General features: G+C 43.9%; 1 protein-coding gene across 6 annotated transcripts in view; it reads left to right on the top strand.

Moving 5' to 3' along the window:
• Window positions 1–26855, top strand: part of IQCG (IQ motif containing G) — a 55569-nt gene that overhangs the window by 4853 nt on the left and 23861 nt on the right. For 2 of the 6 annotated variants that reach the window (XM_012476624.3, XM_012476623.3), the window contains exons 2-8: window positions 310–377; window positions 1397–1655; window positions 7506–7738; window positions 10913–11041; window positions 15526–15607; window positions 24948–25109; window positions 26257–26331. In XM_012476624.3, coding sequence (XP_012332047.2) covers window positions 370–377; window positions 1397–1655; window positions 7506–7738; window positions 10913–11041; window positions 15526–15607; window positions 24948–25109; window positions 26257–26331 — 948 coding nt within the window. In that variant the 5' untranslated portion in view covers window positions 310–369. Of the gene's footprint in view, window positions 1–309; window positions 378–1396; window positions 1656–7505; window positions 7739–10912; window positions 11042–15525; window positions 15608–24947; window positions 25110–26256; window positions 26332–26855 lie in introns of those variants that run through there. The other 4 variants (XM_012476625.3, XM_012476626.3, XM_012476628.3 and 1 more) reach the window with 4 other exon arrangements.

Genomic DNA, 26855 nt, shown 5'->3' with positions numbered 1-26855 from the left:
CCTCAGCCTCCTGAGTAGCTGAGATTACAGGCATGCACCACCATGCCTGACTAATTTTATATTTTTAGTAGAGACAAGGTTTGTTCATGTTGGCCAAGATGGTTTCAAACTCCTGACCTCAGGCGACCTGCCCGCCTCAGCCTCCCAAAGGGCTGGGATTACCCATGCCTGGCCTAAGTTGACTACTTAATAGACCTGCACTCCATCATGTCAGTGGTGAAACTTTCTCTTAATAAAATGGTATAGAAATAACTGAAACATCATTCAACACTCCCATAAACTAATCTCAGTGTTTCCTTCCCATTTTAGGTAACTGCATTTTGGTGAAATTATAAATATACCACCGAGGGTAACGAAACTAACTCAAGAATGGAAGAGTATGTTTAAAATTCCAATGTATTTTGTATACATATATTTAAATTATGCCTTCTGTTAAATTTCTGTGTATAACTTATCTATTGCTGTGTAACACATTACCCCAAAACTTAGTGACTTAAAATATAAACATTTATTCTTTCTCACAGTTTCTGTGGGTCCTGAGCTTAGGAGCAGGTTAGTTGGATGGTGCTGGCTTGGGGTCTCTCCTGAGCTTGAAATTGGCCACGGGTGGCAGTGATCTGAAGATCTGACGGGGGCTGGAGGATCCACTTCCAAGCTGGTTCATTGACAGAACTGGCAAGTTGGTGCAGGCTACCAGCAAGAGGCCTTAGTCCCTCACCCTTGAGGATGGGTTCACAGTGCTGCTTAAGTGTCCTCATGCCAAGGCAGCTGTCTTCCCTCACGGTGGGAGATTTGAGAGAGTAAGGCAGAAGCTGTCTTTTATCACCTAGCCTTGGAAGTCACACTCTGTCATTCCCACAATAACCTTCTGGTGACATAGGCTAGTCCTATTCGGTTGGGGTAGACTACACAGAAGCATTAAACTAGAAAGTGAGAATCATTTGGGCCACCTTGGAGACTAGATACCACATTCTGTTTTTCACTCATCACGAGACACTTTTGGTTAGCATCTAAAGATACTCTTAGGATAAAAAGTTAATTTTGGCTCAAATTCAAATTGACCAGCATAGCCAAATTGCATGAGCTACATATCTTTATTAAACAGTAAGTTGTTTGCCTTTGGTTGGTCAAAATGGAAGATATTTAGTGGAATCACATGCAAATTCCTACTTTTGTTTTTTTAATCTAGGTTATTGTAATTATTTAATTTTCTCTTAATAAAATGGTATAGAAATAACTGAAACATCATTCAAGACTCCCATACACTAATCTCAGTGTTATGTTATATGACAACATGAATATCACAGGAGCCCAGCACGTTGCTGCCGGTGCTTTTGAGTTAAAGTCATGTTTAAATATGGGTTGCTGACTTATTTTTTCTTTATTCTTTCCTTAGAGACAGCCTGGAAGACTCAAACCTTTCTCCGAAAGTTCGGCATTCTGAGATGACAGTGTCAGTGACGGGCGAACCACCTAGTACCGTAGAAGAAGAAGGACTACCTAAAGAAACAGGTGTAGAAATCATACCAGAAATCCCAGAAATCCCAGAGCCACTCTCCCCTCCAGATGTGCTGAGGGTCTCTGCAGTCCTGGAGGGTACCATAGACCAGCTGTCTATGCCGATTCAGTACGAAGGAAGACAGAGCATCAGCATGGTACATACTCACTCACCGTTAGTTAATTTTGCTTTATTTATTTTTTCTTTCTCCATCATTTATAGTACCTATCCCATTATATTTATCTATGTTCTTTCTTCCTTTATTTCTTTTTTTGGGGGGGATGGGGGCAGAGTCTCATTCTGTCACCTAGGCTGGAGTGTAGTGGTGCCATCACAGCTCACTGCAGTCTTGACCTCCCAGACTCAAGCAATCCTCCCACCTCAGCCTCCTGGGTAGCTGGGACTACAGGCATGCACCACCATGCCCGGCTAATTTTTTTTTTTTTTTGAGACGGAGTTTCGCTCTTGTTACCCAGGCTGGAGTGCAATGGCGCGATCTCGGCTCACCGCAACCTCCGCCTCCTGGGTTCAGGCAATTCTCCTGCCTCAGCCTCCTGAGTAGCTGGGATTACAGGCACGCGCCACCATGCCCAGCTAATTTTTTGTATTAGTAGAGACGGGGTTTCACCATGTTGACCAGGATGGTCTCGATCTCTTGACCTCGTGATCCACCCGCCTCGGCCTCCCAAAGTGCTGGGATTACAGGCTTGAGCCACCGTGCCCGGCGCCCGGCTAATTTTTTATAAAAATTTTATAGAGATGGGATCTCACTATGTTGTCCAGGCTGGCACCATTAAATTTCACTTGGGAAATAGCACCTTTATTTCTGATAAAGGGCTACAATAACTATCTGAGATATGTACTCTCAATTGATGGGGTGAAATTGACATAACTCAAGGTACATCACCAGACAGAATATCCTTTTCCACTATATTGGCATTATCCAAAAGGGCCTATACTTAAATCAGTATAAATACAATATATGTATTGAAGAGGTCGACTATTGACTTGTCCACTTATCTTGTATTTCTCAGCTGCTGAAAAGTAAGTAAACACTAGGGGAAGGAAATTTAACTCTATTCTTTTTTTTTTTTTTTAAAGATGGGGTTTCACCATGATGGCCAGGCTGGTCTTGAACTCCTGACCTCAGGTGATCCACCCACCTCGGCCTCCCAGAGTGCTAGGATTACAGGCATGAGCCACCGCGCCCAGCCTTCAACTCTATTCTTAATTAACATTGTTTTAATCTAAAATGACTTTGTTGTCATTGACGAATATGTTGCCACTTGCCTTCCTGAATATCCAGCTGCATTACTGTGTCAGCCATTACATTTTCAATAATGTTTTGGACTCCTCTGTGAAGCAGCACTGAGTTATCAAAAAATTAACTTACTGGTGAGCAAAGTCTTTATGCAGTTTTAAGCTCTTGTACATTTCAGTAACTTACGTTATAGTTATGAAATGGAAATATTACAAACAGAAATACACATTTATCAAGTTTTTTGTTTTGTCTTGTTTTTGAGACGGAATCTCACTCTGTTGCCCAGGCTGGAGTGCAGTGGTGCAATCTCTGCTCGTCGCAACCTCCGCCTCCCGGGTTCAGGTGATTCTCCTGCCTCAGCCTCCCACGTAACTGGGACAACAGCCACGCATCGCTGCGCCAGCTAATTTTCTATATATTTAGTAGAGACGGGGTTTCACCATATTGGCCAGGCTGGTCTCGAACTTCTGACCTTGTGATCCGCCCACCTCTGCCTCCCAAAGTGCTAGGATTACAGGCATGAGCCACCACGTCCAGCCTTATCAAGTTTTAAATAATAACATTATATAACTTGTACAGAAGATATTTTTATGTCTGATTCCATGACCGATGAAAATTGCTATATAAATGAGAGGGTTTTTCTTTTTTGTTTTGTTTTTTGCTTTTCATATCTAACAGTAAAGAAGTCCATATTTACTGAGAGAAGAAAATTCAATTTCTCATAACAATTTCAAAATTTTTTAAAATTATTATTGTAATGCCATAGCCTGGGTTCTTAAAGCTTTCATTAAAGTTAAAAAAGTTTAGACAAGATTTTAGTAGAACAATGGATTTGGAATCAGGAGACATTTGGGATTTCTTTATGTGCTGTCAGCAGTCATTTCACTTTTTTGGTTTTAGTTTTCTCATAAATTGTAATGGTGTTTACCTAAATGATGCATAGATTCCTTCCAGTGCTAGCATTCTATGAGTTCTGGGGTAGTTTTAAAATAATATAAGTATTATAGGATGTACAATGTAAGTAAACTTCCTTATTAACTTATGAAGGGCAAATAGATAAGAATCTAAGGACAAAATCTTTCCTTGCATTTAAAATAAGAGTCTAATTGTAACAATTTAAGACGGCTAACAAATAGCACAGGAGTAACTGGTGTTTTCTTCCTATTTGTTCGTCCTCCAGTAAGAATTAAAAATAAAATGTATGCTTTGGGAGGCCAAGGTGAGAGAATTGCTTGAGGCCAGGAGTTTGAGATCAGCCTGGGCAGCACAGAAGACTCCATCACTACCAAGAAAATGCAAAATTAGCCAGGCATGGTGGCACATGCCTGTAATCCCAGCTACTCAGGAGGCTGATATGGGAGGGTCTTTTGAGCCTGTGAGATTGAGGCTGCAGTAAGCCAAGGTCACAGCACTTTAACCTGGGTGACAGAGTGAGACCCTGTCAAGCAAATGGGGGGGGAGGAAGGAGAGAGAGAGAGAGAAGGAAAGAAGGAAGGGAAGGAAGGGAGGAAGGAAAGAAGGAAGAAGGGAAGGAAGGAAGGGGAGAGGGAGGGAGGGAAAGAAATAAAGAGAAAGAGAGAGAGAAAGAGAGAGGAGAGAATAGAGAGAGACAGAAAAAAGAAAAAGAGAAAGGAGAGATAGAGAAAGAAAAGGAAAGAGAAAGGAAGAAAGAGAGAAAAAAAAAGAAGGAAGAAAGAAGGAAAAATGGGAGGACATTCAGTTAACAAATAAAGTCTTTTCAATGACACCTGCTGTCAGGCTTTGAAAAGAGTACTTTGCCATCATGGAATCTCAAGAATGAAAACTAAATTAGTAACAGTATTCGGCAGCGGTCACTACTCCAGTAAATAAAAGAATGAAATTTCTGCGCTGCTTTTTCTGGTTTATGATAGTGATCGCTTTTTTTTTTTTTTTTTTTTTGAGACAGAGTTTCGCTCTTGTTACCTAGGCTGGAGTGCAATGGCGTGATCTCGGCTCACCGCAACCTCCGCGTCCTGGGTTCAAGCAATTCTCCTCCCGGGTTCAGGCAATTCTCCTCCCTCAGCCTCCTTTTACTCACAAAATGTTCTAACTCAACAGAAACCCTCCTCATGATTGTACTGTAGCGTAAATAGTAAAGGCTTGCACTTCAGTATAATTGTGTTAACAGCAATTTAAAAGTCCATTTCTCAATATGTTAGTTTCATATCTTTTAAAAATTGTGAATCTCTTAAAATATTTTTTGGTTTTTATTTCATGGTACTATAGTTGTTTTGACTCATGAATTTAAGATGCCATTGCCCTGTAGGGTATAGGGCATATATTTTAAAACATTAGTATGTACATGGGTGTTTTCTTTCCCCAAAGGCTTGACATCCTTTAGCCTTTTAACAACCTTGAGAGGAAAGGTTAGCATTATCCCTCTTCTAAAAACATTTTTATGGCTAAGGCCATCTCCAGATACATTTTCATGTATTAGAATTATGAAATGGGGCCAGGCACAGTGGCTCACACCGTAATCCCAGCACTCTGGGAATCCGAGGTGGGCAGATCACAAGGTCAGGAGATCGAGACCATCCTGGCCAACATGGTGAAAACCCATCTCTACTAAAAATACAAAAAAAATTAGCTGGATGTGGTGGCACTCACCTGTAATCCCACCTACTCGGGCGGCTGAGGCAGGAGAATTGCTTGAACCCAGGAGGTGGAGATTGCAGTGAGCTGAGATTGTGCCACTGCACTACAGCGTGGGGGACAGTGCAGGACTCTGTCTCAAAAAAAAAAAAAAAAAGAATTATGAAATGAAGGGTGAAAATATATTAATATACCAGGTTCCACCAGAAATGAGAGTGATTTAACTAAAGTTTGGGAAGAGCTTTCTAGCAGGGAATACTGTTTTTCTTCTCTTTTTCCTAGGAAAAACATCCTATCTTGTGCATAGTGTGTACAATATAAAAATATTTCTTAGAGGCCGAGTGTGGTGGCTCACATCTGTAATCCCAGCACTTTGGGAGGCCGAGGTGGGCAGATCACCTGAGGCCAGGAGTTTGAGACCAGCCTGTCCAAAATGATGAAACCTCTTCTGTACTAAAAATACAAAAAAAAAAAAAAATAGCCAGATGTGGTAGTGCACTCTTGTAATCTCAGCTACTTGAGGGGCTGAGGTAGGAGAATCACTTGAGCCCAGGAGGTGGAGGTTGCAGTGAGCAGAGATTGCATCACTGTAATCCAGCCTGAGTGACAGAGTGAGACTCGGTCTCAAAAAAATGATTTTTTTCTTTTAGTGAGTCAACTAGAACACTTAGCTCATTTCTTTAATTCGATTCTAAAAATTCACATTTCTTTCTAGTACTCAGTAAATCAGGACATGTGACACATTTGCTTCCCTTTCCAGCGTCCAAGTATAAAGGTAGAGGAATAGTGGTTAGGGAACTCAGAACATGGGGCATCCCAGAGGCTGCAGTGAGCCAAGATCATGCCATTGCACTCCAGCCTCAGTGACAGAGTGAGACTTTGTCTCAAAAAAAAAATTATTTAAATAAAAGAGACAGTGGGGCCTCCTAGACCTTACATTTTCCCCTTATCACCTTAGACAAAATATAAGATGATAACTATTTATTTTACCAGTGGGAAGATGGGGACACAGAGATGTTAGATAGTTGCCCAAGGTCAGTACAGTTTAGAGATAGAGCCAGATTCAAACATGGCTTCAGAATCCATATGTGTAGTCACTATATCACATGGCCCCTCAATGGCTCAAGCTTTTAGCCACAGTTTAGTGTACATTGGCATCATCAACTAAAAGGCATATGCTGTTCCTGTGTTCTTTAATATTCAAGTTTGGGTCTGAAAAAGAAATTATTTTGGCTTTTCCCTCTGTGATCATCAAAATCTACATCATACTGCTAAATCTACTATCAACCTCTGCTTTTAGTATGATTCTCCTTTTTTATTTATATTTCAAGTTCATATGTTCAATGAACATTTGAATCTCTGCTATATGCTAGTCATTGTTCTAAGCAATGGGACTATAAAGATGGCCACATCCAATCTTGTTCCAAAAATAACTTTAGTCTTCAAAAAATCTTTTTTTTGAAGTGAACCAAGATCACTAAGACAATGTCCCTTCCCTCCTAAAAACCACAATCTGATGGAGATACTTTATAAAAAATTACAATGTGATAAATACCTGCTAACAGAGATATTTCACAAAGAACTTTACTTTTGATCAGTTTACCAGGTGGTAAGTTGGGGAATGAGCAAGAAAGGGAATGCTGTGTGAAGTTAGCAGCAGGATATGGTTTGGTGTGGCTGAAGAAAACGGCACATTTTCTTGGAGTGTAGAGTACAAGTCAGAAACAATAATGTTGAAAAATGTAGCCAGGCGCGGTGGCTCATGCCTGTAATCCCAGCACTTTGGGAGGCTGAGGCGTTTGGATCACGAGGTCAAGAGATTGAGACCAGCCTGGCCAACACAGTGAAACGCCATCTCTACTAAAGATACAAAAAATTAGCCAGGCATGGTGGCACATGCCTATAATCCCAGCTACTCTGGAGGTTAAGGCAGGAGAATCGTTTGAACCCAGGAGGCGGAAGTTGCAGTGAGCTGAGATTGCGCCATTGCACTCCAGCCTGGGTGACAGCACAAGGCTCCATCTCAAAAAAAAAAAAAAAAAAAGAGAGAGAAAGAAAAATGTAGACAAAAGCCCTTGTAGTATTATCTCTTTAAAAAAAAAAAAAACTAATATTTTTTATTATTTTGAAAAGAAAAGTGGAGAAATGAATCTAGAAGAAAATAATCTACACAAACTTCCAATGGCCTCAACAATCACAAAAATACCTCGTCCATTAATATCCAAAGAAGAACTCGAGTTGCCGGAAATCAGACAAAGAGGCCAATTTCCTGTGGAGTTTAACAAAATGCAGGATCTTATCTTTAAAAATCTTACAAGGCAGACCATAATGACTACGGAGACACTGAAGAAAATTCAGATTGATAGGTAAGGAAGGAACACATTTTGCAATGGAATAATGTATTTACACATAGATGAGAGAATGGGTGCCTGGGTGGCTGACTGCTCTCTTTTATGGGTTAGTCATTACTGTGTATGCAGACTGACTGCTGAGAACAGAATTAGCTAATTAGAGGCAGGGTGATACGAATGGAAAGCAAGGTGGCTATATGATATTGCACAAGTTACTAAGTCTTTTTTTGTTCAGACCCAGTTTTACTCTTGTAGCCCAGGATGGAGTGCAATGGTGCGATCTCAGGGCACTGCGGCCTCCACCTCCCGAGTTCAAATGATTCTCCTGACTCAGCCTCCTGAAGAGCTGGGATTATGGGTATATACCACCACGCCTGGAGAATTTTTGTATTTTTGGTAGAGACGGTTTCACCATGTTGGTCAGGCTGGTCTCAAACTCCTGACCTCAGGTGATCCACCTGCCTCAGCCTCCCAAAGTGTTGGGATTACAGGCGTGAGCCACTGCACCAGTTATTATGTCTTTGTTTCCAATTTATATTTTATTTATTTTTAAAATTCTTTTCTTTTTTTTTCCTTCAGACATATACCTGCATATTGTTTATTTTTTAGAGACTAGTTCACTATGTTGCCCAGGCTGGAGGGCAGTAACTATTCACAGGAGATGTCCGAGCACTGCCATCCTCAAGCTCCTGGCTTCAAGTGATCTTCTCGCATAACTGGGACTACAGGCACACTGGCTGTTTTCAATCACTGAAAATGAGAATGGTCCGGGCACAGTGGCTCACACCTGTAATCCCAGCACTTTGGGAGGCCAAGGCAGGTGGATCACAGGGTCAGGAGATCGAGACCATCATGGCCAACATGGTGAAACCCCGTCTCTACTAAAAATACAAAACAATTAGGTGGGCATGGTGGTGTGCGCCTGTAGTCCCAGCTACTTGGGAGGCTGAGGCAGGTGAACCAAGGAGGCGGAGATTTCAGTGAGCCAAGATCACATCACTGCAATACAGCCTGGGTGACAGTGTGAGACTCCGTCTCAGAAAAAAAAAAAAAAAAAAAAAAAATAGGAAACCCAGGGTATACTCATGAAAGGTACATCTCCCACAGTTATCCAGAATCAAAGTGGAAATCACAATATTAAAGACATAAACACTACAATAGGCTGGGGGTGGTGGCTCACACCTGTGATTCTACAACTTTGGGAGGCCAAGGTGGGAGGATTGCTTGAGCCCAGAAGTTTGAAACCAGCCTGGGCAACATAGTGAAATCTCATCTCTACTAAAAATTAAAACAATTACCTGGGCCTGATGGTGCGTGCCTATTGTCTCAGCTACCCTGGAGGCTGAGATGGGAGGATCACCTGAGCCTGGAAAGTGAGACCCTATCTCTAAATAAATAAATACATTAATGAATTATAATTTTTAAAAATCACAAAGTTACTTTTTATTTATTTATTTTTTTTTTTGGAGATAGAGTCTTACTCTGTCGCCCATACTAGAGTGCAGTGGCGCCACCTCACGGGTCAGGAATTCAAGACCAGCCTGGCCAACATGATGAAACCCTGTCTCTACTAAAAATACAAAAATTAGCCAGGTGTGGTGGTGCGTGCCTGTAATGCCAGCTACTCAGGAGGCTGAGGCAGGAGAATCGCTTGAACCTGGAAGGCAGACGTTGCAGTGAGCCAAGATCACACCACTGCACTCCAGCCTGGGTAACACAGCGACACTCCACCTCAAAAAAAAAAAAAAAAAAAAAAAAATCACCCAGAAGGAACATCATAATGAAATTGGAATTATCCCAGGAATGCAAAAATAGTTTAGCATTGGAAAATGTAAAAAAAAAAAAAGAAGAAGAAGAAATAAAAAGAAAGATCAAGCGATGCAGAAAAGGCATTTGGCAAAATTCAACATACATTCATCACTTAAAAACCAACACCAAAAAGCTCTTAGCACCACCGTAAACCTGGGTAATAGAGTGAGTCTCTGTCTCAAAAAAAAAAAAAAAAAAAGTAAAACTACATGTATTATTTAAATAAAACACACAAACACACATGAAAGTATCACAACATGCCAGAGAAGAATAATCACCAAATTCAGAAGACTGTTTCTCTTTGGGGAAGATTGAGGGACTAGGATTAGAGACTTCAGATATATTTGACATATATCTGAAAAACCAAGTCTTTTAAAAAAACCAAGTCTCTACCATGGTAAAATGTTTAAATTTTGTGTTATAGGCCGGGCGCGGTGGCTCACGCCTATAATCCCAGCACTTTGGGAGGCCGAGGCGGGTGGATCACAAGGTCAGGAGATCGAAACCATCCTGGTCAATAAGGTGAAACCCCGTCTCTACTAAAAATACAAAAAAAAATTAGCTGGGCATGGTGGTGCGTGCCTGTAGTCCCAGCTACTCGGGAGGCTGAGGCAGGAGAATTGCCTGAACCCAGGAGGCGGAGGTTGCGGTGAGCTGAGATCGCGCCATTGCACTCCAGCCTGGGTAACAAGAGCGAAACTCCGTCTCAAAAAAAAAAAAAAAAATGTGTTATATGCAGAAATATTCATTATTCTTTATACTTTCTAAATTTTTGAAATATTTCATAATTTTGAAAAAGTTAAATCATTAAAAAAAATTTTTTTAAAGACCTAATCAAACTTTTTTTTTTCTTTTTTTGAGACTGAGTCTCGCTCTGTTGCCCAGGCTGGAGTGCAATGGCGCCATCTCAGCTCACTGCAACCTCTGCCTCCTGGATTCAAGCACTTCTCCTGCCTCAGCCTGCTGAGTAGCTGGGATTCCAGGCACACGCCACCACACCTGGCTAATTTTTGTATTTTTAGCAGAGACGAGGTTTCACTGTGTTGGCCAAGTTGGTTTCAAACGCCTGACCTCAAGTGATCTGCCTGCCTCGGCCTCGCAAGTGCTGATATTACAGGCATGAGCCACCACGCCTGGCCTGGGTCTTAACTTGTGTGACTTCTGTAGCCCTTTGTGAATGTGGGGAAATATATATATATATATTGTTTGTTTGGAAACCAGGTCTTGCTATGTTGTCCCAGCTGATCTCAAACTCCTGGGCTCAAGCAATTCTTCCACCTCAGCCTCCCAAGTCGCTGGGATTAAGGCACGTGCCGCTGCACCTGGCCTGAAAATTTAATTTATTAACTCATCTTTTTTTTGTTTTGTTTCTCCTCACAGGCAATTTTTCAGTGATGTGATTGCAGATACCATGAAGGAGTTACAAGATTTGGGCACTTTCAACAATCTCCTGCAAGCTTTGAGCAAAGAGAGGGAAAAATATACGCATTTCTATGATGTCATTGCCAGGTCAGAATAATGTTAGGGTTATTTGCTTTGCTGCATTTTAAAGTGCTATAACTCTTACTGGAAATCCTTGATTCTTAAAGCAAACCAACCATTTGCTTTCCAGGGAAGATAACTAGAAGTCAGAATTTGGGTTTTCTTCCTAGTTCTGCTGGGACAATAAGTCAGATTTCTAGGCCTTCGTTATCTGTATTTACAATACATCAAGACTATTCTTCCTTCTCTATTAGTCTTTCTTAAGATTGAATTCATTGAAAATCACTGAACAATAACAAATGAATGCCAAGGAAAGTTTTTTTTTTTTTCCAGGACCTTTCAACTTAGGAATTCTTTCCAGAACTCCATTTTTTTTTTTTTTTTTTTTTTTTTTTTGAGACAGAGTCTTGCTGTCACCCAAGTTGGAGTATAGTGGCATGATCTCAGTTCACTGCAACCTCCGCCTCCCAGGTTCAAGCGATTCTCCTGCCTCAGCCTCCCAAGTAGCTGGAACTACAGGCGCATGCCACCGCACCTTGCTAATTCTTTTATTTTTAATAGAGATGGGGTTTCACCATGTTGGCAAGGCTGGTCTTGAACTCCTGGCCTCAAGTGATCCACCCACATCGGCCTCCCAAAGTGCTGGGATGACAGGCGTGAGCCACCGCGCCTGGCCTGAAACTCCCTTTAGATGTTCATCTGGTAATGATTGATCCTGCATTTTTCTCATCCTTTTTTGCTCATTTACCATCTGCATTGTTTTTATTCTGTTCTTAGAGAGATTTCCTTAACTTTGTCTTCCAACTCTTTCTTTCTCCTTATTTTTCTAAGAGTGGAACTTGCTCTGCCGCCCAGGCTGAAGTGCAGCCTCAATCTCCCAGGCTCAAGCGATCCTCCTGCCTCAGCCTCCCAAGTAGCTAGAACCACAGATGTGTGTCACCATGCCTGGCTAATTTTTTTACTTTTTTAAAGTCAGAGTCTCACCATGTTGGTCAGGCTGGTCTCAAACTCTTGGCCTTAAGTATTCTACCCATCTCGGCCTCCCAAAATGCTGCGATTACAGGTGTGAGCCACTACACCCGGCCTTCTGTTTTTGTTTTGTTTTTATTTAAATTTAAATTTTTTAGAGACAAGGTGTCTCTAAAGAGACACCTGTGTCACCCAGGCTGGAGTGCAGTGGCAGGATCATAGCCCACTGTAGGCTTGAACTCCTGAGCTCAAGCTATCCTTCTGCCTCAGCCTCCTGAGTATCCAGATGACATGTGCCACCACGCCTGCTAATTTTTTTTTTTTTTAGAGATGCGATCTCACTATGTTGCCTAGGCTACTCTCCAACTCCTGGCCTCAAGTGATCCTCCCACCTTGGCCTCCCAAAGTGTTTGGATTATAGGTGTGAGCCACTGCACCTGGCTCTAGTCTCTGCTTTAATGTTGGGGGAATTATTTCAGTGTTTGGTCATCTTTGGCCGTTTGTTTGTATTTATGAGTGAAGTGCTAAGAAGCCGATGGACGCACTGCTCTCTGCACGTGGACAGTGCTTCACTGTAGCATGGCTGGGCAGGAAAAAAAGTAGATCTTTTCCCTTGGTATAGTCAGCAGTCTCAAAGAATCTGCCAGTCTTCGCTGGGATGGGTGAGGGGGCAGTGAAGGAGTCACGGTTATTGTCTGTGGATTCTCCATGGTTATTCACTGACTGACTACCCATCTGTTGAGGGCTAGCAAGGGAAAGGTTGGGGAAGCTCAACCATCCAGTAAGCATGTTTTTCGATCCCCCTGTTTTTGGCACAGCCCTTCATTTCCACCTCCAGCTGCGTCTGGTTCTGTCACCAAGTCCAAATCCTTGGTTCAACTATTCCGGGAAACCTAGCCAAAACTAACAATACACCCATGATATCCCAAGATGAGGAAAGGCAGTTGCCTGACCACAGGGTCTGGGGAAGGGAATCAAAAGGTCATAATGCTCCTTTGCCAGACTTTCAATCACTCCACTCAGATTTAGCCCTGTAGCTGGGTGCGGTGGCTCACACCTGCCAGTGCCTTGGGAGGCTGAGGCAGGTGGATCACGAAGTCAGGAGTTCGAGACAAGCCTGGCCAACATGGCGAAACCCCATCTCTACCAAAAATACAAAAAATTAGCCAGGTGTGGTGGCAGGCACCTGTAGTCCCAGCTACTCGGGAGGCTGAGGCAGGAGAATCACTTGAACCCAGGAGGCGGAGGTTGCAGTGAGCCGAGATTGTGCCACCGCACTCCAGCAGCCTGGACAACAGAGGGAGACTCTGTCTAAACAAAACAAAACGAAAACAAACAAGCAAACAGAAAGGTGTGTGGCGCCTTCACGTGCCGGGCTCTTCTGCGGGGCCCTCACGTGCTGGGCTTTTCTGGGGGTCTGTAGATTTATTCAGTTTTCTTCTTGGCTTCTCATTCTGTACACATTTAGATCTCATTTTTCTCGTCTGCTTTATAGCTTCTTTAATTTTGCTGATGTATATCAACTGCATTGTTTCTTCTCCCAATCTCTGTCGTTTTTTTTTTTTTTTTTAAAGACGGGGTTTCACCGTGTTGGTCAGGCTGGTCTTCAACTCCCGACCTCAGGTGATCCACCCGCCTTTGCCTCCAAAGTGCTTGGATTACAGGCGTGAGCCACCACGCCCGGCCAATCTCTTTGTCTTTATAAGTTTATACCTTTTATTATTTCTTGCCTGTTATTTTTAGTATTGTTTCAAGAGGGAACAGAGAGCTGGGCATGGTGGCTCATGCGTGTGATCCCAGAACTTTGGGAGGTTGAGGTGGGTGGATCATTGAAGGTCAGGAGTTCGAGATCAGCCTGGCCAACATGGTGACATCCTTCCTCTACTAAAAATACAAAAATTACCTGGGTGTGGTGGTATACACCTGTAGTTCCAGCTACTCAGGAAGCTGAGGCAGGAGAATTGCTTGAACTTGGGAGGTGGAGGTTGCAGTGAGTCGAGATCGCGCCACTGGACTCCAGCCTAGGGAACAGAGTGAGACTCTGTCTCAGAATAAATAAACAAAAAATAAATAAAAATAAAAATAAAAACTCTTGAGTAAAAATCTTTACCTAGCTGCAGTTTAGTAAGAAGTCTTTTTTTGCTGTTTTGTTTTGTTTATTCTGGTATTTTTTGTTTTGCTATTTTTTGTTTGTTTTAAACCTAAATAATGGTATTGCTGGAGAGAAGCAGAAGGCTGTTTCTCAGAGCAAATTGAGAAACAGTAATATAGTTAAGTTCTCAGGCTCTGGTGTCAGACCGTACTGAGTTTGAACCCCTTTCTGCCATTTACTGTCTGTGTGCCCATGGCAAGTATGTAAGTCCAGGTCTTCTGAGAGATCGATGCCAAGATGGAATTATTCATGCAAAGACTGTATCAGGGGAAATATCTGTGTGAGAGGAAATGCCGAGGGAACCAGTGCAAGCCCGACCCCAAGAGAAAGAGATGGGTGGAAGCCACTGCTTTTGGCAAGGTCTTCAGGGGTCCTTGAACTGAAGTCAACCATCAGAGAAGTCCCGGCTCCCCGGGAAAGGCTTGCTCCATACTCTTCCTGCCACACTTAATCACTGGATGGGAGCAGTCTGTGGGAAGTGTGGTCCTGGAACACATACAGCGAAGGATTTCAGAGCCTAGAAGCTGTGACCCTTGCTTACTTATGTCCTGATTTCAAGGACAAAGTGGATTTGTGAGCTTTTGTGGTCACTCGGACCCAACCTCCATCCGGGTAGTTGGAGACTGGTGAGGCACATTCTCATATCCAGTATATCAAGTTACCTTAGCTCTCTCTGTAAAATAGGATAATGATAGAATACCTCATACGCCTATTGGGAGGGGAAGAATATGGAACTAAAGTGCCCGAAGTAGAAAGGATTCTTCTTTCTCCTCTTGCTGTCCTTCTCTTCTTCACTTTTTCTCAGGGACAGCTATTTTAGATTCAACACTGATAAGCCAGAAAATCTTCCTCCAAATTATTAAAACAAATCTGTCTTTTAAAAAGTGTTATTGCAAATGTGTTACATGGACCAGCACCATTAGCATCACCTGGGAGCTCGACAGAGAGGCACATTTCAGGCTCCCCTCCCAGACCTGCTGAATCAGAGTCTCTGGGAGTAGAGGCCAGGAATTTGGTTTCTGTTTGTTTTTTCAGATGGAGTTTTGCTCTTGTTGCCCAGGCTGGAGTGCAGTGGCATGATCTCAGCTCACTGCAACTGCTGCCTCTTGGGTTCAAGTGATTCTCCTGCCTCAGCCTCCCAAGTAGCTTGGACTACAGGCATGTGCCACCACACCCACCTAATTTTTATATTTTTAGTAGAGATGGGTTTCACCATGTTGGCCAGGCTGGTCTTGAACTCCTGGCCTCAGGTAATCCACCCGCCTCGGCCTCCCAAAGTGCTGGGATTACAGGCGTGAGGAATTTGTTTTTTTGTGTGCAGGGTGACCCTCATGCACTCTAAGGTTTGAGAAGCTCTGCTCTGAACACAAATCATTCTCATTTCTTCTAGGGGGGAAAAAGGAAGAAAACAGATCAAATCCCTTCAAAAACAGCTAATTAACGTCAAAAAAGAATGGCAATTTGAAGTACAGGTAAGAATTACCTACGTAACACCAAAAGTGACTGAGCTAACATAGCTATTAAATATATGGACACTATCTTTCTCAAGCAGAGAAGATTACGCATGAAAGATCATTGTTTCTTCTGGCGTTCCTTTACTGTTGAAAATACAACCAGGCACGGTGGCTCACACCTGTAGTCCCAGCACTTTAGGAGGCTGAGGTGGGTGGATCACCTGAGGTCAGGAGTTTGAGACCAGTCTTGCCAACATGGTGAAACTCCATCGCTACTAAAAATATAAAAGTTAGCCGGGTGTGGTCATGTGTGCCTGTAATCCCAGCTACCTGGGAGGCTGAGGCAGGAGAATTGCTTGAACCCTGGGAGGTTGCAGTGAGCTGAGATACCGCCATTGCCCTCTAGCCTGGGTGACAGAGTGAGATTCTGTCTCAAAAAAAGAAAAAGAAAATATAAAGAGAGCAACTAGAGAGCTGGCCTGGGTTGTACAGATATGTCTCGAGTACACAGCCCTGTGAGACCCCAACCCCCTGGAGCTCTCAGTTCTCATCCTCATATCCTATCCCACATACACCGACCACTCCTCCACCACAGGGGACCTAGTCTCAGGCAGCCTCTTGTATTCTTAAATCCCAGATGCAAAATTATATTCCTAGAGAAGACATTAAGCATGTTATAAACCTTCTTATAGTGGCGGTTAGGCTTACTCATGGTATTTGTATTATATTTCAAGGACAAAGTGGATTTGTGAGCTTTTGTGGTCACTAGGACCCAACCTCATATCTAGATTACTTTTACAAGAAAATACATCCCAAGTTTTAAGGAATTACTTGCAAAACAAAGTTGGGGCTACAATCTAAGCAGTTAGAAACAAGCTGTATAGGATAACTGATAGCTTTTCTTATGAGCAGTCTAGAAAGTTACAGAGGATGGCCGGGCGCAGTGGCTCACATCTGTAATCCCAACACTTTGGGAGGCCGAGGCAGGCGGATCACCTGAGGTCGGGAGTTCGAGACCAGCCTGGCCAACATGGTGAAACCCTGTCTCTACTAAAAATACAAAATTAGCCAGGTGTGGTGGTGCATGCCTGTAATTCCAGCTACTCGAGAGGCTCAGGCAGGAGAATCGCTTGAACCTGGGAGGTGGAGGTTGTGGTGAGCCAAGATCGAGTCATTGCACATCAGCCTGGACAACAAAAGTGAAACTCTGTCTCAAAAAAAAAAAGAAAAAAAGAAAGTTACAGAGGATGGCCAGGCGTAGTGGCTCATGCCTATAATCCCAGCACTTTGGGAGGCCAAGGAGGGTAGATCATGAGGTCAGGAGATGGAGACAAGCCTGCCAACATGGTGAAACCCTGTCTCTACTAAAAATACAAAAATTAGCTGTGCATGGTGGTGTGCACCTGTAGTCCCAGCTACTCAGGAAGCTGAGTATCATTCAGATATTGTGATCATCAGCAAAAGATTAGGTTAAGAAACCAAGATTATGCTTTGTAGTGGGTCTTGAAAGAAAGAGAGAAAGAGAGAGAGGGAGGGAGGGAGGAAGGAAGGAAGGAGGGAAAGAAAGGAGGGAGAACCAAGACTAGCAGACCCAAGGCAAACCTTGGAACAGAAAAACAACTATCAAAATGAAATCAAGTTAAATCCCTAGAGTTACTGAAAACCAGTAGTCAAGACAAGGTCGGAAACAAGAAGGTAGGAAGCACATGGACATTAGGGACATGTGGGTCAGAAAATGATGCCAACAAGAATGGCAGGTTTTGTGTATGAGACTGTTGGTGGTAGCTGGGATGTGTAGGAGCAGTCGCCTTAGACACTAGGCAAACAGAGAGTCACAAAGGAAAAAAGTTTCAGACTTCTGAATATCAGCATACAAAACGAGATAACAGTGGATCAGAATTTTCATGAAACTACTGGGAAAAAAAGAACCAAGATCCGTATATACAAATCTATCTTTTGGTGGGCGCAGTGGCTCACGCCTGTAATCTCAGCACTTTGGGAGGCCGAGGCGGGCAAATCACAAGGTCAAGAGATCGAGACCATCCTGGCCAACATGGTGAAACCTGTCTCTACTAAAAACACAAAAATTAGCTGGGTGTGGTGGTGGCGCATGCCTGTAGTCCCAACTACTTGGGAGGCTGACGCAGGAGAATCACTTGAACACAGGAGGCAGAGGTTGCAGTGAGCTGAGATTGCACCATTGCACTCCAGCCTGGTGACAGAGCAAGACTCCCTCTCAAAAAGAAAAAAAAAATCTGTCTTTTTTATATTGGTAACAGACTTAGAGTAGAAAATTGAAAATTTACATATATTATTTACAATAGTGTCAACACCATCAAGTCCCTCGCATTGAATCTAACAGCAGCAACAAAATAACAGTAAAACGCATGTCACCAGGCCCAGCTAATTTTGTATGTTTAGTAGAGACAGGGTTTTGCCATGTTGCCCAGGCTGGTCTCGAACTCCTGGTATGAGGCAGTATTCCACCTGCCTCGGCCTCCCACAGTACTGGGATTACAGGCGTGAGCCACTGTGCCTGGCTTTTTTTTTTTTTTTTAATTGAGATGGGGATCTCTCTTTGTTGCCCAAGCTGGTCTTGAACTCCTGGCCTCAAGCAGTCCTCCTACCTCAGCCTCCCAAGTAACTAGGATTATTGCAGCTCAGAGTTTATTCTGAGTCTATGGACTCATGTAGTATCAGCCAGTATTCTAAGTCAGAGTCACGCAGACAAATAGAAATGTTATTATTTTTTTAAGACATAGAATTATTCTGTCCCCCAGGCTGGTGTAGTGGCGTGATCTCGGCTCACCACAACCTCCGCCTCCAGGGTTCAAGTGATTCTCCTACCTCAGCCTCCCAAGTAGCTGGGATTCCAGGGGTGTACCACCACACCTGGCTAATTTTTGTATTTTTTTAGTGAAGACGGGGTTTTGCTATGTTGGCCAGGCTGGTCTCAAATTCCTGACCTCAAATGATCTGCCCACCTCAGCCTCCCAAAGTGCTGCGATTACAGGCATGAGCCACCATGTCTGGCCATAAATGTTAATTTAATAGAGAACTATTTTTTTTTCCTGTGGCTTTTATCCCTTTAATAGACTACATCCCCATTTTCCTTTTGCTTTCCAACCAGAGGGGCAACCTGAGGTGTAAGACAGGTGCCAGCTTCCCAGACAGTAGCTTCCAAACTTCCAGGAACCAGTACCCTGTCCTGTACTTTGCTTACAGTTATGAAAGCAGACACTACCATTAAAAGCCCACGGCTTGGCTGGGCGCGGTGGCTCATGCCTGTAATCCCAGCACTTTGGGAGGCTGAGGTGGATGGATCGCAAGGTCAGGAGATCAAGGGCATCCTGGCTAACACGGTGAAACACCGTCTAGCCAGGCGTGGTGGCACACGCCTGTAATCCCAGCTACTTGGGAGGTTAAGACAGGAGAATCATTTGAACCCAGGAGGCAGAGGTTGCAGTGAGCCAGAATTGCGCCACTGCACTCCAGCCTGGGCGACAGAGTGAGACTCGGTCTCAAAGTAAAAAAAAAAAGCCCTTGGCTCACATTATTATGGCAGCCATCAAAGCCTTATTAAGGCAAATTGGTAGACCGCCTCTTTTTATTAGTAAATCATGCTTCTCTGAATTCAAATAACATGTCCAGAAGTCCAGATCTGAGGGCAATTTTGGGATTTGGAAGTAAAGTGGGTCAGCCATGAAAACCCAAAAATGTGATGCATCAGTCCATGGACCTGACCATGAGGAAAGTTCCAGACACCATGGACAACTAGGATTATAGGTTGTAGTGAAGGCAAATCTTTTCTTAGTAAAATCTGAAAAGGCATTCATGCAACCCAAGACCCTTGGCCTGGACCCCGCGGCTTCTAGGCTGGCTCTTCTTGCACACTGGGAAGAAGAGGAAATGGAATGGCACTTCGGCTCGCTCGTCAGTATACCTCGGTCACGATTCTACCATCAGTGGCCTGTCTGCGTTTAGCTTCCTCTGTGTTTCCACACCGTCACCGTGGAGGGTCATAAAAATGTTTGTGCAAGGCCAGGTACGGTGGCTCACACTTGCAATCCCAGCACTTTGGGAGGCCGAGGCAGGTGAATCACGAGGTCAGGAAATCGAGACCATCCTGGCCAACATGGTGAAACCCTGTCTCTACTAAAAATACAAAACAAAATTAACTGGTTGTGGTGGTGCACACCTGTAATCCCAGCTACTCGGGAGGCTGAGGCAGGAGAATGCTTGAACCCAGGAGGTCGAGACTGCAGTGAGCCGAGATTGCGCCACTGCACTACAGCCTGGGCAACAGTGCGAGACTCTGTCTCAAAAAAAAAATGTTTGTGCAAAATCCCAATCCAGGAAGGAACTCAGAGTACTTAGAGGCCCATGGCAATGGCATTGAAACCAGATGGCTTTGACTTGGCACAGCCGATGTTGTATGTCCCTATAAACACTTCCATGATGCAATACCTTCTGTTCAGCATAGGCAGAAGATAAGACTTTTAACTGCATTTCTGATCTTCATGTTTTTACTCTGAAGTCTTAATATTCAATTTGAGGAAGAAAAATTACCAGAAAATACTCTTGAGTTTTCAAAAGTGTATTTTTGTATGTATGGACACTATTTAACAAATACCTGTCTAACACTATTTAGATTCTGTGAGAAACAAAACTACAGTTATCAATGTGGGCTGAGGTTTTCTGCAAAAGGCTTTATTTACTTAAGTGATATATAAGCTGGACCTTGAAGGAAATCTAAGGGATAATATAGGTAAAAGGATCCAGTTGAAGAAGTAAAACCATCATATTTTCACTTTAACCCTAGTCTTCTAAAGATTTAAACTTAGGCTGGGCACAGTGGCTCATGGCTGTCATTCCAGCACTTTGGGAGGCTGAGGCAAGTGGATTGCTTGAGGCCAGGAGTTTGAGACCAGTCTGGGAAACATGGCAAAACCCTATCTCTACAAAAAAAAATACAAAAAATTAGCTGGGCATGGTGGCGTGGTAGCATGCCCCTGTGGACCCAGCTATTTGGGAGGCTGAGGTGGGAGGATCACTTGAGCCCCAGAGGCAGAGGTTGCAGTGAGCTGTGTTCACGCCATTGCACTCCAGCCTGGGCAACAGAGCAAGACCCTGTCTCAAAAAAAAAAAAAAGATTCACACCTTAACACTGACTGCCACATAATTTGGGAATAGAAGGGAGGGAAGAGGAAGAAAGAGGAGAAATGGGTCCGGCGCAGTGGCTCACGCCTGTAATCCCAGCACTTTGGGAGGCTGAGGCAGGCAGATCACCTGAGGTCAGGAGTTCCAGACCAGCCTGACCAACATAGTGAAACTCCGTCTCTACTAAAAAAATAAACAAACCAACAACAACAAAAAAAAAAACCAGAAAAATTAGCCAAGCGTGGTGGCACATGCTTATAATCCCAGCTACTCAGGAGGCCAAGGCAAGAGAATCGCTTGAACCTGGGAGGCGGAGGTTGCAGTGGGCTGAGATCACACCACTGCACTCCAGCCTGGGCAATACAGCAAGACCCCGTCTCAAAAAAAAAGGCGGTGGGGGGAAGAAATGGGGAAGACAGGGGAGAAGGGAAGTGCATATAGGAAGAATGGAAGGAAAACAGTGAGCCAAAAGCAGATATCTCTTAACATTCATTTAATCAATATTTATTGAGCCTATAAATTGTGCCAGGCACTGGGCAGGATTTTACAGATGACAAAATACGCTTAGTGAGGTTAAGTAATTTGCCTGCAATCCTGCAACTGTAAGAGAATATGAAATACTAGGACATTATTATCAAAGGGCTCATAGCATATTCTGTGCCAGAAATACTCAGTCTCTTTGGAATGATTCTGATCTAGCTGGAATAAGTCTCATACAATTAGAATGATTGTGTAGAGTTATATCAAGGAGTTAGTAGACAAAATAACTTGAATAATTCCATTCTGATTCATCGTAGGGACCTAATGATTCTTTTTCTTTTTCTTTTTTTGAGACAGGGTCTCACTCTATTGCCCAGGCTGAAGTGCAATGGCGTGAACACAGCTCACTGCAGCCTCGACCTCTGGGGCTCAAGGGATTCTACCACTTCAGTCTCCCTAGTAGCTGGGACTACAGGTGCATGCCACCAGGCCTAGATAGTTTTTAAATTTTTTTGCAAGGACAGGTTTCACCATGTTGCCCAGGCCAGTCTTGAACTTCTGGGTTCAAGTGATCCTTCTGCCTTGATTTCACAAAGTTTTGGGATTATAGGTGTGAGCCACCCCACCAGGCTGGGACCTAATGACACTTTAAGTCAAGCTTTGTGGCCCAGGATGGCTTTGACTGGGGCCCAGCACAAATCCATAAACTTTGTTTAAACATTAGGAGAGGCCGGGCGCGGTGGCTCACGCCTGTAATCCCAGCACTTTGGGAGGCCGAGGCAGGTGGATCACGAGGTCAAGAGATCGAGACCATCCTGGTCAACATGGTGAAACCCCATCTCTACTAAAACTACAAAAAATTAGCTGGGCATAGCGGCACGTGCCTGTAATCCCAGCTACTCAGGAGGCCGAGGCAGAAGAATTGCCTGAACCCAGGAGGCGGAGGTTGCGGTGAGCCGAGATCGCGCCATTGCACTCCAGCCTGGGTAACAAGAGCGAAACTCCGTCTCAAAAAAAAAAAAAAAAAAAAAAAAAAAATTAGGAGAGATTTTGTGTGGGTGATTTTTTTTTTTAGCTCGTCAGCTATTGTTGGTGTATTTTATGTGTGGCCCAATGCAATTCTGCTTCTTCCAATGTGGCCAGTGAAGCCAAAAGACTGGACACCCCTGCCTGTGTCTGCTTTCCTTAATAGAGGACTTTTCCAATTACTGCTTTGTTTTTCCTTCCAGTAGTTACTTAGAATTAATTCCCTAGCTACTTGGGAGGCTGAAGACAGGAGATTGCTTGAGTCTAGGAGTTCAAGATTACAGTGAGCTACGATGGTGACACTGTACTACAGCCTGGGGGACAGACTAAGACCCTATCTCAAGAAAAAAAAAATGAGGCTGGGTGCAGCAGTGGCACTTTGGGAGGCTGAGATGGGAGGATCATTTGAGCCCAGGGTTTTGAGGCCAGCCTGGGCAACATAGTGAAACTCCGTTTCTACAATAATAATAATGATAATAATAATAAGCCTCTGTAGGCTGAGGCAGGAGGATTTCTTGAGCCGGGGAGGTCAAAGTTGCAGTGAGCCATGATCATGCTACTGCACTTCAGCATGAGTGACAGAACAAGACCCTGTCTCCAAAAAAAACAACAAAAAAGCTGGGTGCAGTGGCTCATGTCTGTAATCTCAGCACTTCAGGAGGCCAAGGCGGGAGGATCCCTTGAAGCCAAGAGTTTGAGACCAGCCTGGGCAACATAGAGAGACCCCCATCTCTAAAAATGTTAAAAAGTTAGCCGGGCATGATGGCATACACCTGTAGTATTAGCTACCTGGGAGGATCACTTGAGCCCAGAAATTGAAGGTTAGTGAGCTGTGATCAAGCCACTGGACTCCAGCCTGGGTGACAGAGGGAGATCCTGTCTCTAAAAAAAAAAAATTTTTTTTAATAAAAAGAACTAATTCTACACAACTTACACAGTAAGATGAAAGGTGGTTGGAGGCCAGGTGCGGTGGCTCACACCTGTAATCCCAGCACTTAGGGAGGCCGAGGCGGGTGGATCAGCTGAGGTCGGGAGCTCTAGACCAGCCTGACCAACATGGAGAAACCCCGTCTCTACTAAAAATACAAAATTAGCCAGGCATGGTGGCGCATGCCTGTAATCCCAGCTACTCAGGAAGCTGAGGCAGGAGAATCGCTTGAAGCCGGGAGGCGGAGGTTGTGGTGAGCCGAGATTGCGCCACTGCACTCCAGCCTGACCAACAAGAGCGCAAAGAAAAAGAAAAAAAAGAACAGAAAAGGCAGTTGGCATTTAAAAGAGGGCGAATCTCTGACTGAAGCCATGCACTTTTGTTGCTAGTTGTGTGTTTGCGTGTTATGCTGTCAGGTAACTGATCACCTCTCTATGGAGTTACTCGCATTGTTTCTTCTCAAACAAATGTTACCTCCCTGACTAAAACCTTTCCAAAGGTTCCCATGGCAGTGGGGATAAAATCTGAATTTCTCAGTCAGGCCTCTGAGGTCCTACGTGGTGCCCTTACCTACCTCCAACCTCCTTGTCCTCCCTTCAGTCCTCACTAGAGGCTAGAGCCTCCAGAGTTTTCTTTCAGTTCCTGGAATGTATCCAGGTCTTGACTGCCTCAGGGTTTGGGGATATGCATTTTCTTAACAATTCCCTTAACCCTATTTTTCTTTCTTTCTCTTTTTTCTTTCTCCTCCCCCCTCTTCCTTCCTTCCTTCCTTCTCCTCTCTCCTCTCTCTCTTTCTTTCTTGAGACGGAGTTTCGCTCTTGTTGCCCAGGCTGGAGTGCCATGGCGCGATCTCAGCTCACCACAACCTCTGCCTCCCGGGTTCAAGTAATTCTCCTGCCTCCGCCTCCCACACACCACCATGCCCAGCTAATGTTTGTATTTTTGGTAGAGACGGGGTTTCACCATGTTGACCAGGATGGTCTCGATCTCTTGACTTCGTGATCCACCCGCCTCGGCCTCCCAAAGTGCTGGGATCACAGGCGTGGGCCACCGCGCCCAGCCAACCCTATTTTTCATGTGGTGGACTTACTCATCCTTCAGGTATCGAATAAACCATTGCTTTCTCAAGAGTCCCTCTCAGACCTTCCAATCTAATGTAATTCTCCTTGGTTATTTTCTCCCACAGCCTGTCAAGCTTTTCTGTTTAGAGCTCCACTATTTTCTTAGTGCCTAGCTCAATGCCTGGTGCTGAGTAAATATTTTTCTTAATGAATATTGAGTCCTCACAATTGCCAAGCCCTTGGTGACCTGCAAAAACAGTTTTCACATGTATTCTGAAGGAAACATAATAATCACTCTGTGAGATATTTCAGGCAGGGTAGATTTTTTTTTTGTTTTATAGAAGGTAAAAAAGTTGGAGAGTTTGGCTTGGCCAAGTTCACATAGCTGGAGGCTTGGCGGGGAAGTCAGTTCTTTTGATCATTTTGACCAGTGATCTTTCTCCCACAATAAGAAATCTGTGTGGGGAATACGGAGTACACCAATCATGTGCCTGGAAACGAATCTCACAGCGCTGATTCTTAGAACCGCTGTGTTCTCCTTCATCTATACTCTTCATGATTGTTGGCTAAAATTCCCATTGTGTGAAAAATAGTTCCAGTTCCTTGTAGATTTATACGTACAAAGAGGAACCTGAAGCCACTGACTGAACCGAATGGAGGTAGAATGTATTTTCAGTTTAGAAACCTGGTCTTTCCACTACAGAGTCAGAATGAATATATTGCTAACCTCAGGGACCAACTGCAAGAGATGAAAGCAAAAACCAATTTGAAGAATCGCTACATGAAAATCAATACTGAGCTGCAGATTGCCCAGACCCAGAAAAAGTGTAACAGAACAGAGGAACTCTTGCTGGAAGAGATCGAGGTAATCCCTGGGACGTTAGGAAAGAACCCGGTGGTGGCATTTGAGCTCTCACTGTCGATACTGTCTCAACTAACAAAGGAGGGAGAGGAAGATTTCCCTCCATCTCTCCAACAGCCCCCTGCACTTGAGGTTGAAAATAAAAGCCTAAATGAGGATATGCATATTTGCACGCAGAGATTCCAATGGGCCGTAGCCTCCATCTCCTGCCTCTTTCATAATGACTCTGAAAATTGGCTGTACGTTCTCCCCTTATCAAACCACTCACCATTTCTCTTACTAATTATAGGGAGGGGGCAAAACAAGATACTTAGTTATGGCAGGATTTTGCTGCTGTTTATTTCATCTAACTAGTACCTTTCACTCTCAACATCTAGAAAGCTGAAGTTCATTCAAACCTAAATTTACAGAGATGAGAAGTCACAGTGAAAAACATCAAAATATCAGGAGGAAGAAATGGTAGATCTTGAAGGGAATGCTAAATGACCACACACACACGCACACACACACATGCACGCACACACATGCACGCAAACCCAGGCACTAGTCCCAGCTAACTGGAGGTGAGGCAGCGAGACAGGAGGATCCTTGAGCCCAGGATTTTGAAGTCAGCCTGGGCAAGATAGGAAGACTCCCTTCTCAAAAAAAAAAAAAAAAAAAAAAGAAAGAAAGAAAGAAAGAAAGAAAGAAAAGAAAAACAGGCAGATGGGAAGAAGGAAGAAGGAACAAACATCCTTAGACAAGGTAACTTCTGTGCAGGAGGACTCCTTCCTCTGAAATTTACATGGCTTAAGGCCATGACAACACTTTTTTGCACTCCGAAACTCCCTCTTAGGCCTACAACCTTGTGCCCTTGAAGCACTGTTTCCCCTTAAATGGTCACCTTTTCAGGTAACAGGTTTGTGCTCCTTCTGTTAGGGGACACTCACACACATCTAGACAGTGCTGCACCACGTGGCTCTGCGTGTTTGTGAACAGGAATTGCACTGAACGGAACTGAATTCCCACGCCAGAGCAATACCACAGAATTCCCGGCCCAGCTGGTAAAGGAAACCTGAGCTGCTGACCAAGCTGCAGCCCTAATCTTGAGAACAACTGATTCCCAGCCCTGCACGGAAGGCTTGCTAGTATCTGATTATTGTTCTTACAGAAACTAAGGATGAAAACCGAAGAAGAGACCCGGGTTCATATGGAGATTGAAATGTTCCTTAGAAAGGAGCAGCAGGTGGGTCACCAAAACTTTTCTATGCTTTGCTATGCTTTTTTTCCTACACCGCTTATACTGAGCAAAGAAAAAAAAATTTTCTTTGAAGAAAAATCAACCATCATTCTTTCAGTCTAATACACTGTAGCCCATGTTTTCTTTCAGGGTTATGCATCTGAATAGATATATAGCAGTAATTTGACAGAGTACAGGTAAAACTTTGTCTTCTGCTTTTATCATTGAGCGTATATGAGAAACTTTTTGGCCAGGTATGGTGGCTCACGCCTGTAATCCCAGCACTTTGGGAGTCCAAGGTGGGCTGATCACCTGAGGTCGGGAGTTCGAGACCAGCCTGACCAACATGGAGAAACCCTGTCTCTACTAAAAATACAAAATCAGCCGGGTGTGGCAGCGCACGCCTGTAATCCCAGCTCCTCAGGAGGCTGAGGCAGGAGAATCACTTGAACCCGGGCGGTGGAGGTTGCGGTGAGTCAAGATTGTGCCATTTCACTCCAGCCTGGGCAACAAGAGCAAAACTCTGTCTC

The sequence above is a fragment of the Aotus nancymaae genome, unplaced genomic scaffold (genome assembly GCF_030222135.1).
Source record: "Aotus nancymaae isolate 86718 unplaced genomic scaffold, 86718_ANA_hifiasm-v0.15.2.pri h1tg000019l, whole genome shotgun sequence".
In the NCBI taxonomy this organism is placed as follows: Eukaryota; Metazoa; Chordata; class Mammalia; order Primates; family Aotidae; genus Aotus; species Aotus nancymaae.
This window is presented reverse-complemented; position numbering and strand designations above follow the sequence as displayed.